At 40.9% G+C, this 13,479-nt stretch overlaps 1 protein-coding gene and 1 long non-coding RNA gene across 6 annotated transcripts in view; one reads left to right on the top strand and one right to left on the bottom strand.

Annotated features, from left to right (window-relative positions):
• Positions 1 to 13,479, top strand: part of SERPINE3 (serpin family E member 3) — a 51,301-nt gene that overhangs the window by 29,441 nt on the left and 8,381 nt on the right. For 4 of the 5 annotated variants that reach the window (XM_073343219.1, XM_073343241.1, XM_073343218.1 and 1 more), the window contains 4 exons: positions 1,005 to 1,238; positions 3,170 to 3,367; positions 7,313 to 7,511; positions 8,758 to 8,858. In XM_073343219.1, the coding sequence (XP_073199320.1) occupies positions 1,005 to 1,238; positions 3,170 to 3,367; positions 7,313 to 7,511; positions 8,758 to 8,858 (732 nt within the window). The remainder of the gene's footprint in view (positions 1 to 1,004; positions 1,239 to 3,169; positions 3,368 to 7,312; positions 7,512 to 8,757; positions 8,859 to 13,479) is intronic. The other variant, XM_073343231.1, reaches the window with a different exon arrangement.
• Positions 1 to 13,479, bottom strand: part of LOC140911044 (uncharacterized) — a 31,978-nt gene that overhangs the window by 15,986 nt on the left and 2,513 nt on the right. Inside the window, exon 2 of the long non-coding RNA XR_012158822.1 lies at positions 11,038 to 11,144. This is a non-coding gene — a long non-coding RNA (uncharacterized lncRNA). The remainder of the gene's footprint in view (positions 1 to 11,037; positions 11,145 to 13,479) is intronic.

Genomic DNA, 13,479 nt, shown 5'->3' with positions numbered 1-13,479 from the left:
GCAGCAGAGAAGGAACTGAGATGGACAAGGGATGCAGGGTCTTATACAGATGGAGACAAAGATGTCATGCTAGCACAAGTACTACTGCATTTCCCCTCCTCTCCTCCCCCAAGCGGCTACAGCTGTGTTATACAGTCCGGCAGCTCAACTCTTGCAGCAGCAGAAGATATAAGTGGGGATGCACAGAGGCCCCCGAAGAAGAGGAGTATTTTTTTTAAAACAAGAGCAAATAGAAAAGTCAGACTGTGATGTAAGGTCAACTACTTAGTGTAGCAACAGTATAGCAATTTCTAAGGTACTGTCTATCCTACAGCTGCAAGTAGTAACGCTACAGAGCTTGGGTTAAATACACAGAGAGGCTTATTTTCTCTGAATTTAATCAGTGTTTTGAATGCTCTTCAACTTCCAGTGAAAAAGATGGGCAGTTACCTGAACAGCCATGGCACCTGCAGGTATACAGAGATTAGATCTGTAGCTACAGTGATTCTTGCTCACATGCACAGAATGGAAATAGCCAAATTTAACTTAGGAAGGAATTTTTCCACCAGGGCATATTGGAAGGTACCTCTTAGGCTTTCTTCACTTTCCTCTGGAGCAGTGTCCATCCATTAGAATTAAGTGATCATGTCCAAACAGTCATTTTCCTGTGATTGCAGCAAGGGAGGAGCTAACATTGGTGGACCTTTGTTCTTTCTATTAATGTCATCTGTGTTTTTGCTACAAAAAGCTCTTGGTATATACAACGTATTGCAGGCTATCCCTAGGCAATAGTCTCCGCCTCACTAATAGTTTCACATACTTGAATTTTGAATTATTTTACGTCCTTGTAGCATCCAGACGGCCCAATCAGCTTTATGTTAAGTGCTGTTGCAATCACATAGGTCCGTTGCTATTTGTTAAGTGCTGACAATTTTCTTGGCAATGAATTATCATTAACACTTCATTTTTGCTATTGTTAAGTTCAACATGAGAATTACAGCATTGATTTTTCTCCTGTCTGGCAGAACCAAAAGTGCAGGACTTCTTGCATACCGGATATGAAGAAGTGACCAACTCTAGCCAAGGCCCTGTGGTTCAGTTGGCATGTGCCCTATTTGTGCAAGCTGGAGTTCACCTGTCTCCTGACTTCATTGAGCATACTGCACTCTGGGCAAACAGCAGTCTCCAAAAAATCAACTTCAGTGAGCCTAACAGCACTGCTGCACAGATAAATGAATGGGTTACCAGTAACACTGAAGGTAAAATAACTAATAGAGATGATTATGTAGGCCCCAGCTGTAATAATAAAAACTATACAGATACCAGCAGTTAGCACTCTAGCATTTAACCAAACGTAATAACGTTTAGTACTATGCTCTATACAGAAAGGCATAGTTTAGCAGTCTTGAACACAAGACTGGGAACCAGGAACGCCTGTGCTCTAATCACAACTCCAATACTGCCTCACAGCATAACCTTGGGCAAGACTGCAGTAATTCTAGGTACCTAAATAAAGGATTACAGGATCAAGCCCTTAACCAGTCTGCCTTAGTCCCTTGCTTTGTAAAATGGGAATAATATCATCGACATAGCAGGGATGTTCTAAGAACAATTAGCTAGAACCAAATTCTCCCAGCTATCATGGAGTGTAGTATTCACCACAGTGAATACTTCCAGTAAACTCAGTAGTAGGTGTTTACAGTATTGACCTATTCGTTTGTACAGTGAAAACAGAAGATGAAATTAGTGAACTTTATTCCTTTACATGACCAGGAAGTTTAATGAAACTAAATGCAATCTTAATGAAAAATATACTGTAAGCCATTAGAATTACTGGGCCAAATTAATCTCTGGTTCATGCCACTGATTTTGCATGAGTTATACTAGGGATGAATTTGGCCATCAACTTGATTAGCAGGTAACTAATGTGATTTTAAACATGCATGTTGAAATTGATACTAGCTGCTCTTGAAAAGTCTCCTCTATCTTCCTCAACAGAACTATAATTGGACTTTATGACAGAGATTGATTGCTCCAGGAAACGTTGACAATGTCAGCTCGCACTTTGATAAAATTTTCCTATATTTTTTGACACTGCCAATGGCTTTCATGGTAGGGAGGTGAATAAAATGGCATGATCAGTTAGAAAACTTCACACTAGAGCCTTTATTTCATGGCAAAGGGGACATAACCTGCCCAAGGCCTGTTTTCTATCATTGACACTACCAGACCCTCTGGGCATAATTTCACGTTCAACTTCTTGCACATAGATTTAGTCACACTTTTTTCATTACTGCTAGAAGCAGTTATGCAGTCATTTAAGACTCTGAACATTTACCCTTCTTAGAGATTTTAAGGTCAGAAGGGACCACCATGACCATCTAGTCTGACCTCCTGCACATTGCAGGACACAGAATCTCACCTACCACCCCTGTAATAGACCTATAACCTGTGGCTGAGGTACTGAAGTCCTCAAATCTTGACTTAAAGATTTCAAGTTACACAGACTCCAACATTTATTCTAGTTCAAACCAGCAAGTGACCCATGCCCCAAGCTGCAGACGAAGGTGAAAAACCTATGTCTCTGCCAGTCTGACCCAGGAGAAAATTCCTTCCTGACTCCAAATGTGGCAATCATTTCATCTTCTTCTAAGTAGAGCAGAAGACTTACTTTAAATATACTTTCTAACATAGAAAGTAAAGATAGCAACAGTGTTTTAACGATGAAACTTGTTGAGTAAGAGAGCATTTGCCATACCAGAGTAAGCCAATGATTGACATACTTTCATCTCTTTAAAAACATGTATGTGTATAACTAATGTTGAATGTAGTGAATGCCAAGAAAAAGTAAGGGATATACTAATTTTCTGAGCTCAAATATGAACAAAAGTATGAAACTGATGTCATCCTGACCCAATTTGTTGGAGGTAGAATGCTCACCTCTGTGACTTGGCCACTTTTGTAGCACATCAGGATAAAAGGGTTCAGAAGAGTTAAAAAGAAATCTGATAATTTGGCCCTATGTATGTCACTTAAAAAATGAGAGAGAGAAAGAGATATGCAGGATTCCCTCTGCAACGTGTGTGTGTGTGTGTGTGTGTGTGTGTGTGTGTGTGAGTGAGACAGACACACAGAGAGAGAGAGAGAGAGAGAAAGAAAATATAATTCATCTTCTCCTTTTCTTATGCAGGTGGAGAAGCAGACTGCATACATCTGGATACAGCTGGTTCACCACTTACCCAGATGGCTGTGGTGAGCACCATGTACTTCAAAAGCATGTGGCAAAAGAAATTCTCTTTCACAGATACTCAGTCCTTGTCTTTTACCACTGCAGAGGGCATCACCCTGAAAGTGCCCACAATGTACCACACGGCTGAGGTCAATTATGGTAACTACTTTTCATGCTATGTCTGACATATGAAACAATATTGTAAACTACATACATTTTAAATTTATTTACTTCCAGCACTGCCTACAATGTGCTAGATACTGCACAACCATGGAGGAGAGCGCTTTGGAAAAACGCCAAAATATAATAGCTCAGAAATAGACCTTTTCTCTGACTTATAAAACCTGTGTGTGTTATGCTTCTATCCAAACTTCACCTGAGGTAGATACTGTAGTTTAACAATGATTGAAGGTGAAAGCAGGAGCGAGTAATGCCCTACAGTAGCACAGGCTTGAACATGAGATCTTGTTTTAGATCTCAGACCTGCCCTCGCTGAAGTAAATGGCAAAACTCCTGATGACTTCAGTGGGAGCAGGATTGGACTCCCATTGAGAGACAGAATGTTGAGCAAAACACTGGGATTTTTCCCTGCTCAATCTGAAAAGTGTGGGATCTCTTCGCCTGGAGAGTCGTTTGAGGACGACAGAAAGGAGAGTTGATATTTTAACATCTCATGGATAGAAAAGTGTCATTAACAGTGCAGCACCCTCTCTTGTGCATATTGCCAAGGCTACACTGGGTCAGAATCTAAATCCTACTGCTGTCCTAGAACCCATGATTTTCAGAACTAATGAGCACTACCAACTAAACCTTACTGACATTTTGTAATGATATGCAGCCAATTACTTATATAGACATAGTTTCACACCAGTATTTGTGAGACTGCAAATAAAACTGGTTTCAGAGGAACAGCCGTGTTAGTCTGTATTCGCAAAAAGAAAAGGAGTACTTGTGGCACCTTAGAGACTAACCAATTTATTTGAGCATGAGCTTTCGTGAGCTACAGCTCACTTCATCAGATGTTTACCGTGGAAACTGCAGCAGACTTTATATACACACAGAAATCATGAAACAATACCTCCTCCCACCCCACTGTCCTGCTGGTAATAGCTTATCTAAAGTGATCAACAGGTGGGCCATTTCCAGCACAAATCCAGGTTTTCTCACCCTCCACCCCCCCACACAAATTCACTCTCCTGCTGGTGCTAGCCCATCCAAAGTGACAACTCTTAACATAATCAAGTCGGGCTATTTCCTGCATAGATCAAGGTTTTCTCACATCCCCCCCGCCCCCATACACACACAAACTCACTCTCCTGCTGGTAATAGCTCATCTAAACTGACCATTCTCCAGGTTTAAATCCAAGTTAAACCAGAGCATCGGGGGGGGGGGGGGGGTAGGAAAAAACAAGAGGAAACAGGCTACCTTGCATAATGACTTAGCCACTCCCAGTCTCTATTTAAGCCTAAATTAATAGTATCCAATTTGCAAATGAATTCCAATTCAGCAGTTTCTCGCTGGAGTCTGGATTTGAAGTTTTTTTGTTTTAAGATAGCGACCTTCATGTCTGTGATTGCGTGACCAGAGAGATTGAAGTGTTCTCCGACTGGTTTATGAATGTTATAATTCTTGACATCTGATTTGTGTCCATTTATTCTTTTACGTAGAGACTGTCCAGTTTGACCAATGTACATGGCAGAGGGGCATTGCTGGCACATGATGGCATAGATCACATTGGTGGATGTGCAGGTGAACGAGCCTCTGATAGTGTGGCTGATGTTATTAGGCCCTACAGCTTTCACCCTGACCACACCACACGATCCATCGTCTACAGCCAAGCTCTGCGATACAACCGCATTTGCTCCAACCCCTCAGACAGAGACAAACACCTACAAGATCTCTGTCAAGCTTTCTTACAACTACAATACCCACCTGCAGAAGTAAAGAAACAGATTGATAGAGCCAGAAGAGTTCCCAGAAGTTACCTACTACAGGACAGGCCTAACAAAGAAAATAACAGAACGCCACTAGCCGTCACCTTCAGCCCCCAACTAAAACCCCTCCAACGCATTATTAAGGATCTACAACCTATCCTAAAGGATGACCCAACACTCTCACAAGTCTTGGGAGACAGGCCAGTCCTTGCCTACAGACAGCCCCGCAACCTGAAGCAAATACTCACCAACAACCACATACACAACAGAACCACTAACCCAGGAACTTATCCTTGCAACAAAGCCCGTTGCCAATTGTGCCCACATATCTATTCAGGGGACACCATCACAGGGCCTAATAACATCAGCCACACTATCAGAGGCTCGTTCACCTGCACATCCACCAATGTGATCTATGCCATCATGTGCCAGCAATGCCCCTCTGCCATGTACATTGGTCAAACTGGACAGTCTCTACGTAAAAGAATAAATGGACACAAATCAGATGTCAAGAATTATAACATTCATAAACCAGTCGGAGAACACTTCAATCTCTCTGGTCACGCAATCACAGACATGAAGGTCGCTATCTTAAAACAAAAAAACTTCAAATCCAGACTCCAGCGAGAAACTGCTGAATTGGAATTCATTTGCAAATTGGATACTATTAATTTAGGCTTAAATAGAGACTGGGAGTGGCTAAGTCATTATGCAAGGTAGCCTGTTTCCTCTTGTTTTTTCCTACCCCCCCCCCCCGATGCTCTGGTTTAACTTGGATTTAAACCTGGAGAATGGTCAGTTTAGATGAGCTATTACCAGCAGGAGAGTGAGTTTGTGTGTGTATGGGGGCGGGGGGGATGTGAGAAAACCTTGATCTATGCAGGAAATAGCCCGACTTGATTATGTTAAGAGTTGTCACTTTGGATGGGCTAGCACCAGCAGGAGAGTGAATTTGTGTGGGGGGGTGGAGGGTGAGAAAACCTGGATTTGTGCTGGAAATGGCCCACCTGTTGATCACTTTAGATAAGCTATTACCAGCAGGACAGTGGGGTGGGAGGAGGTATTGTTTCATGATTTCTGTGTGTATATAAAGTCTGCTGCAGTTTCCACGGTAAACATCTGATGAAGTGAGCTGTAGCTCACGAAAGCTCATGCTCAAATAAATTGGTTAGTCTCTAAGGTGCCACAAGTACTCCTTTTCTTTTTGCAAATAAAACTGATGATCATTGAGTCAAAAAACCCCAAACACCTCTACTCTTAAAGCATCAGCTGCTATATCTAACTCCTTCTCTGTGTTGAGCACTGCAGGAGTTGTTCTTGGACATGCCATTATTCCATTGGAACACTGCCTCCTTAAAAGGAGTTTAGCAGGGCTGTGATGTTACACTGCAAAAAGTTTTATATGCATTTATGTGACGCAGCCAGCAACTAGTTAATATTAATGACACCTAAATTAATGGATGCTGTACCCTGTTCCCTAACCAATTATTCATTTGAAGGTCCATTAAGTTGTATCCTCTTTTGAGGTTATAGGTTTAAAGATTTTTGTCTGAATTTGACAGCTTCTAAATGCTTTGTAGTTCAATAAAGCTGTGCGCTTCTTGAAAGCAGCTTAACCTGTGCTATTGATTTGGGTGTATGGATGAGAGTATTGGGCAAAGTACTTCTCAATGAGTCAAACAGGAACTGCTTTTTCTTTTTTCCTAGTAAGTATAGTTCTGCTGAAAAGTGCTACATTGAAAGAGCTGGAGAATGAAGTCATCTATGTATTCAGAAAGAGCTGTCATAAGACCAGTCACATTGTAAACTCACCCATTCTCATCCAAGTTCCTCAGCTCTGACCCAAAGGGAGTACCATGAGCAGACAGCTAAATCACATGCTTCACTGGGCTGGGCCACTGAGACAGCCACAAAGGATGTCAGTTATCGCTCTTTGTGTTAGCAAATGTGTGATGTGGACACTTGTCTGCTCGGAAGTGAATTAAGACCATTAACTCAGTTCACATGAGCCAGTGACCTTCATTTATTAACTACCTGGTCCACATTCAAGCCAGTGACTTAGTGGTGAAAGGCTCTGTATCCTCGTACTAGTGCCTTGAGCTACCTAAAGTTCCTCAGAACTGCTTTTTCCCTTGAGTGATGCCAAGGATTATGTTTTCAAACCTGTAGGTCAGTTCCATACCACATCGCTGGAGCGTTTCAGTGTAGCAGAGTTGCCTTATCTGGGGGAGAGAGTCAGTATGTTTGTGGTGCTTCCCAGTGACAGGACGACATCTCTGTCCCAGATTGAGTCACACCTCTCAGCTAAAATCATCACTGTTTGGGCCAACAGCTTAAAGAGAATGAAGATGGATATTTTTCTACCTAGGTAAGTGACACTCTCCTTCTCGAGGGCCTGGCCATCCTCTAACCATACATATCTTTTATTGTCAGAGTTGTGTTGTGTACGTCATTGTTGGCATAACCAATGACATATAGGACACCTGTCCTTTTAGTAGGACACTTTCAACTCTAGTCTCCTGATCACATGATCAGCAAAGCAAAGCACCCTCTCTCCCTTCTTTAGCCAGGAGAGGTGGTCTCGGGAATGCCAAATACTATACATATCTTATAGACCAGGGGTTCTCAAACTTCATTGTTCCACGACCCCCTTCTGACAACAAAAATTACTACATAACCCCAGGAGGGGGGACTGAAGCCTGAGCCCGCCCGAGTCTGCTCCCCTGGGTGGGAGTAGGAGGGGCAAAGCCAAAGCCTGCGCCCCTCCGCCCTGGGTGGGGAGACCAAAGCCGAAGCCCCAGGGCTTCAGCCCCAGACAGGATGCCTCTAACCTGAGCCCCACCACCCAGGGCTGAAGTCCTTTGGGCTTCGCCCCTAAGCCCCAGCAAGCCTAACACCAGCCGACCTCATTAAAAAGGGTTTGCAAACCACTTTGGGTAGTTTGAGAACAGCTGTTATGTACTATAACTGAACCATTATTTAAAAAACAACCTGAATTTGATTCTACAAGTCCTATTTATATGTAAGAAGTTTATTTGGGGTACAATAATGCTTTAAAAATGTACAAAGGGAAGAAAATTATTTGTGCCCATTCTTGCTTTTTTGCTTCGTAAAGAAAACTTCTAAAAAGAGTTGTTTAAATATTTTAACGTACTTTACAATGTATTTTTAATATTAGCGATATTAAATGGAGCTCCAGCAACTCTCACCAATCACTGCATTTCTTCTGTGTACAGGGCAAGTGCACACTCTCCATCACTCCAGCCCTTCACTATTGCCAAAATTTGCACATGACCCCACAGCATTTTTCAAACAAATAGAATGATAGGATGTACCACCTGGGTGCAAAAGAGGGAGGGCGTTTCCTGGATGTACTTAGCACATCAATCAGCACAGAAAAACTTTATTACATACCTCCAGAAATACATTCCCCATGCTAATGAAACACTGAAAAATGTTTTGTGCATTGATGTTCTTTTTCCCAGCTGATGTTTTGCAGATGCATTCCTACCTACAACCAAATTTATGACAATTTTTTAAAATAGAAAGCACAAATGGGGGCAAATGCAAAATTCACATATATATTTAAATGAAATCTACTGTGTTCATTTTAGATTCAGAATTCAAAGTCACTTTGACTTAAAAATGGTTTTACCTGCCTTGGGAATTACAGACATGTTTGATCCAACTGAGGCTGATTTTAAAGGTATTTCAGGTAAGATTATTCCCTATATAGGAAATGATCACTCAGTGTATAGATGTATTGTAGAGGTTTACATGATATTTGTTTGACTGATTCTAGAGAGCTGATCCTTCTGTATTAATTAATTAATTACTTCTGGCTCCAAGAAAATTAAAAACACAATCCAGATTCTATTTAACTACTGTAGAATTGAAATTTCTTTCAAACTACTGCATTTTAGGTTAAGCAAAATTTGGTGGTGGGGAAAGATTTTTAGAGATTAAAGCCAGTGAGACAGAACACTGCTGGAATGTGTTTGCTTAGGTGCCGGCTGAAGTCTACAAGGATCACTGCAGATCAAGCATTTATTACTGGTTCTAAATAGCCATTCCATAGTCAGTGACATTGGTGTAACAACCACAGGCCTCTTTATTCTGAGTCCCGACGTCACGCAAACAACCTTTACACATGCTTGTAATCTCCCTTTGTTTCTGTTCCGCAAGCCAACAATCAACATCATAATACCCAGCCCACAATATCCCATGACCACATGTTGTTAAGATAGAAACTGACTAACTACCATGTCTCAAAAAACCTGATGTTATTCTACTCACTAGAAAGTTTTATCCTGATTTAATATTAAAAGACTCTGTAACTGTCCATGTACTTTGACTAACACATATCACTTCCAGCAAGGTAAACAATTCCAATTTGGGCACTTGCATTCAAAGACTCTTAAATGGAGATTTTATGGTGAGACTCTCAGCCTTTCTAATATGATTCTCGTCAGTGTGTGATTGTCATTAAATGGAGGCATAGCCAAAAGAACATCTTCTGGTACAGTGGAAAATGCTTTAGAGGATGTTCCTGATGGAAGTTTGCTTCTCCCATGGGACAAAGCTCAGGGCAAAGATTTTGTTTTCTACCCCCTATTAAATTTGAGTATGTGTTCATTATAATATGATCACTAATTGCACAGAATGCCTTGTTAATTAGAAATGAGGTGTTAATATGCTGACTAAAATTCACTGATGGTTCACATTATAAATATGTACAACAGCTATTTAGATAGGATGAGTGCTTAAGGAGGATGAAATACAATGGATCAAAGCATACTGGGGAGCTTCTTCTATACTGTTTATGACTTATTCCCATTGTGCTTTTTGATTAAGACAAATTTGAGTGGCACTTCTTCTCAAATTTTACCTATTATTTAAGGGTGTCTATTTTCCCTGGTTTCAGAGTAGCAGCCGTGTTAATCTGTATTCGCAAAAAGAAAAGGAGTACTTGTGGCGGATGCAAATGCATCCGATGAAGTGAGCTGTAGCTCACAAAAGCTTATGCTCAAATAAGTTTGTTAGTCTCTAAGGTGCCACAAGTACTCCTTTTATTTTCCCTGTCCTTCCCTTCCCCCCACTCCGGTATAATTCTGAGTTGACCCACAGGCTCAGGCACAAAGGAGAAAAGCAGTGCAACTGACTATTACCCATAATAATAAATATTGAATGGGGGAGCTACTGTTGGGGTTTTATAGAACTATCCTCAGCAATCTTACAAAGTGTCACTTTTCTCAGAGTTCTATTTTGTTTTACCAGTGATTCTTCCTGCTCAACATGTTTTTGTGGGAGTTTCTTTGGATCGCTTAGTTGATCCAACATTAGTTCGTTGTTCCCAATACACTCGGTAGTTGCCATTCATACCGAGAAATCTTACTGATTACTAGAATTAGTGAAAGAACAATCAAACCACTGGTTGGTCACTTACCAATAGAACTCAGCATTTAATTCAGCGTTATTAATCATGTTTATTACAGTATTGCCTAAGGACTGACCAAGAATGGGGCCTATTGTGCCAGATGCTGTATAAACACTGAGTAGCAGTGTCCATGCCCTGAAGACAAAGTCTAACTGGACAAGATAGACACAGGGTGGGGGAGCGGGTAGAATATACAAGCAGAGTGAACAATGTGATTGTCAAAAACAGTACTTAGTTCCACTGTTTTTTGGTGGGGAGGGAGAAGAGGGTTAGTTAGGAAGGGATAAGCTAAGTGGAAAGAAAAGTGAAGGGAAAGGGTACTTTGAAGGGAAGGTAGATGAAGGGGATAGGGCAGGAGAGAAAGGAGTAAGAGGGGCAGGCGTGAAGTGAGGGATGGGTAGGAGGAGGATTAGAGCAAACAGCCATTGAGCACTGGGCAGAGAAAGTCCAGTCAAACCTGTAGAAAGTTTGGCGAATGTCTGAAGGTCCCTGCAGTGGCTGTTCCTGCTCCTGCCAGCTGGAGTCTCTGGATGGTTCCTCTCTGAAGTTTTAACCAGGTGCTGTCTACATGGTGGGTACATGAAGATGAAAGAACAGGAAGGAAGCAAACAGACTGAATGCTATCTTATTCCTTAAACTTCATCCCATGCTTTTAAGATGCATTGCAGTGCAGTTCCTCTCTAGGAAGACAGTGGGCCTGATTCCCATTACCTTGCACGTACGCAAAATGATTATTCAGAGAATAGGGGCCAGATTCAGATCTGTTATATCAGTATAACTTTGTGGAAACTCCATTCATTACACATCTCTGGAGTTACTCCAGATTTGCACACTGACAGGATTTGGCCCAATACCTTTAAAAAAACATTCTTAAAATTGATGACCAGACAATAGTAGGTTGGTTGCATCTTTCAGCTAATACTAGATGTCAAAATACTAGATCATGCTGTGTGAATGATACAAGAAAGGTTAAGTGAGTTGTTCAAGGTCACACAGCATACCACTGGCAGACAGGGGGACAGAAATCAGTCTTCTATTCTTACTAGCTTTCTGATGTTCGTACTAGCAGTTAGTTCTCTATAAGGTAGGCAGATAACTTTTAGACTAGGTTCTCCTCCGTAGTTGCTACTAAAGTGAAAAAAAATTCTTTAGCAATCATGACAATGAAATTTTCCTGCAGATGTTCTCTCTTAATTGTTGTACAGAGACATATTTTGGTTCTATTTGGTTTTAAATCAATTTTGATGTGCTTATTTATACATGGTAAAATAGCTTGATGCAGATGATACAGCAACAGAATTGCAGCACAGCCCTAACCAGACCTAGAGTTTTATGTGGAACTTCTGCCCTATGGTCATGTGTTACTTGACCTATACTTAAGTTAAATAAGGATATAATCTTTTTATAGCTATTGCACTTTCAGGTTTTGACAACCACAAACGTTTAGAACTGTCCAATCAATGAGCTGTCTGTGGAGATACAGGCTTTATCAGCTATTCAGCGTTTGTAATACTGGTGAGGCTGCTGAAAAACACTATATGGATCAATTCACCTTTAATAACGTTCACAGATTGTAAACCCAGGAGAGACCATTAGATTATCTAGTCTAACCTTCTGTGTATCACAGGCCATATAAATTCACCTCATTACTCTGGCACTGAGCCAATAACTTGTCTTTGAGTATGAAGAATATGTTTCAAACAGTAATAAATACAGTAGAACCTCAGGGTTCTGAACACCAGAGTTACGAACTGAGCAGTCAACCACACACCTCATTTGGAACTGGAAGTAGGCAATCAGGCAGCAGCAGAGACCAAAAAAAAAAAGCATGTGCAGTACAGTATTGTGTTAAATGTAAAGTACTCAAAAAATAAAAGGGAAAGCAGCATTTTTCTTCTGCACAGTAACATTTCAAAGCTGTATTAAGTCAATGTTCAGTTGTAAACTTCTGGAAGAACAATAATGTTTTCTTTAGAGTTAGAAACATTTCAGAGTGATGAACAAGCTCCTTTCCCGAGGTGTTTGTAACTCTGAGGTTCTACTGTAGATCATTTATATTGGTAGTAGTGTTATATAGAAGAACTTCAAACCATGCCTCAAAAAGCTGGGAAAACATTATTATTGCCGTTTCACATAGGGGGAAAATGGAGGCATGAGGAAAGTCAAGTGACTTGTCTAAGGTCACACAGCAAGCCAGCGATAGGCAGGGGAACAGAACCCAGATGTTATGCTTCTGTGGCCTGTTCTCGCTAACCACTATACCACTGCCTCCCAAATGACAAGTGATTGCTTTACTTAGTATTTATATAGCAAAATATTAACAACTGATTAACCCCCAAACCCCCTTTGTAAGGTAAGTCATACTAGCCCCACTGTGCAGATGGGGAGACAGAGGCACAGGCCCACAAAATGACTTGCCCAATGCTACACAGTGACAGAGTCAGGATTAGAAGTCACACTCTTCCAATGCCCAAGCCCATGCTCATTCCTCCAGACCACCTACCTTCAACACATTTACACTGTAAACAGACAAGCAGAGTAAAACCCAATCCCACCATGTGTGAAAGTTTCTCCACCATCTTTTTTAAGAAAATGTATTTTAACATCATAGAGGGAAGAGTTTGGTGAAAGACATCTGTGACAAAAGGAAAGGCTGTACCTACTATGTAGGTTGTAGTCAGCAGGTTATTACTTTACATTATTACAGTAAAATACTTGGAAAACTAACCATTCCATAAAAATTGGGCTAATTTTACAAAGTAATTGAACTTTTTTTTAGTTAATGGCATTTTGTATATAGTTTACAATAATTAAAATTAAACTGGAGAAAAGATTAAAGGAGGGATTGCAGTGGTTTACAACCAGCATTCATTTTTGGTAGAGAGCAGCAGAAATAAGT

Source organism: Lepidochelys kempii, chromosome 1 (assembly GCF_965140265.1).
Source record: "Lepidochelys kempii isolate rLepKem1 chromosome 1, rLepKem1.hap2, whole genome shotgun sequence".
NCBI classification, from domain to species: Eukaryota; Metazoa; Chordata; order Testudines; family Cheloniidae; genus Lepidochelys; species Lepidochelys kempii.
The sequence above is the reverse complement of the archived record's forward strand: the minus strand, read 5'-3'. Positions and strand labels throughout refer to the sequence as shown.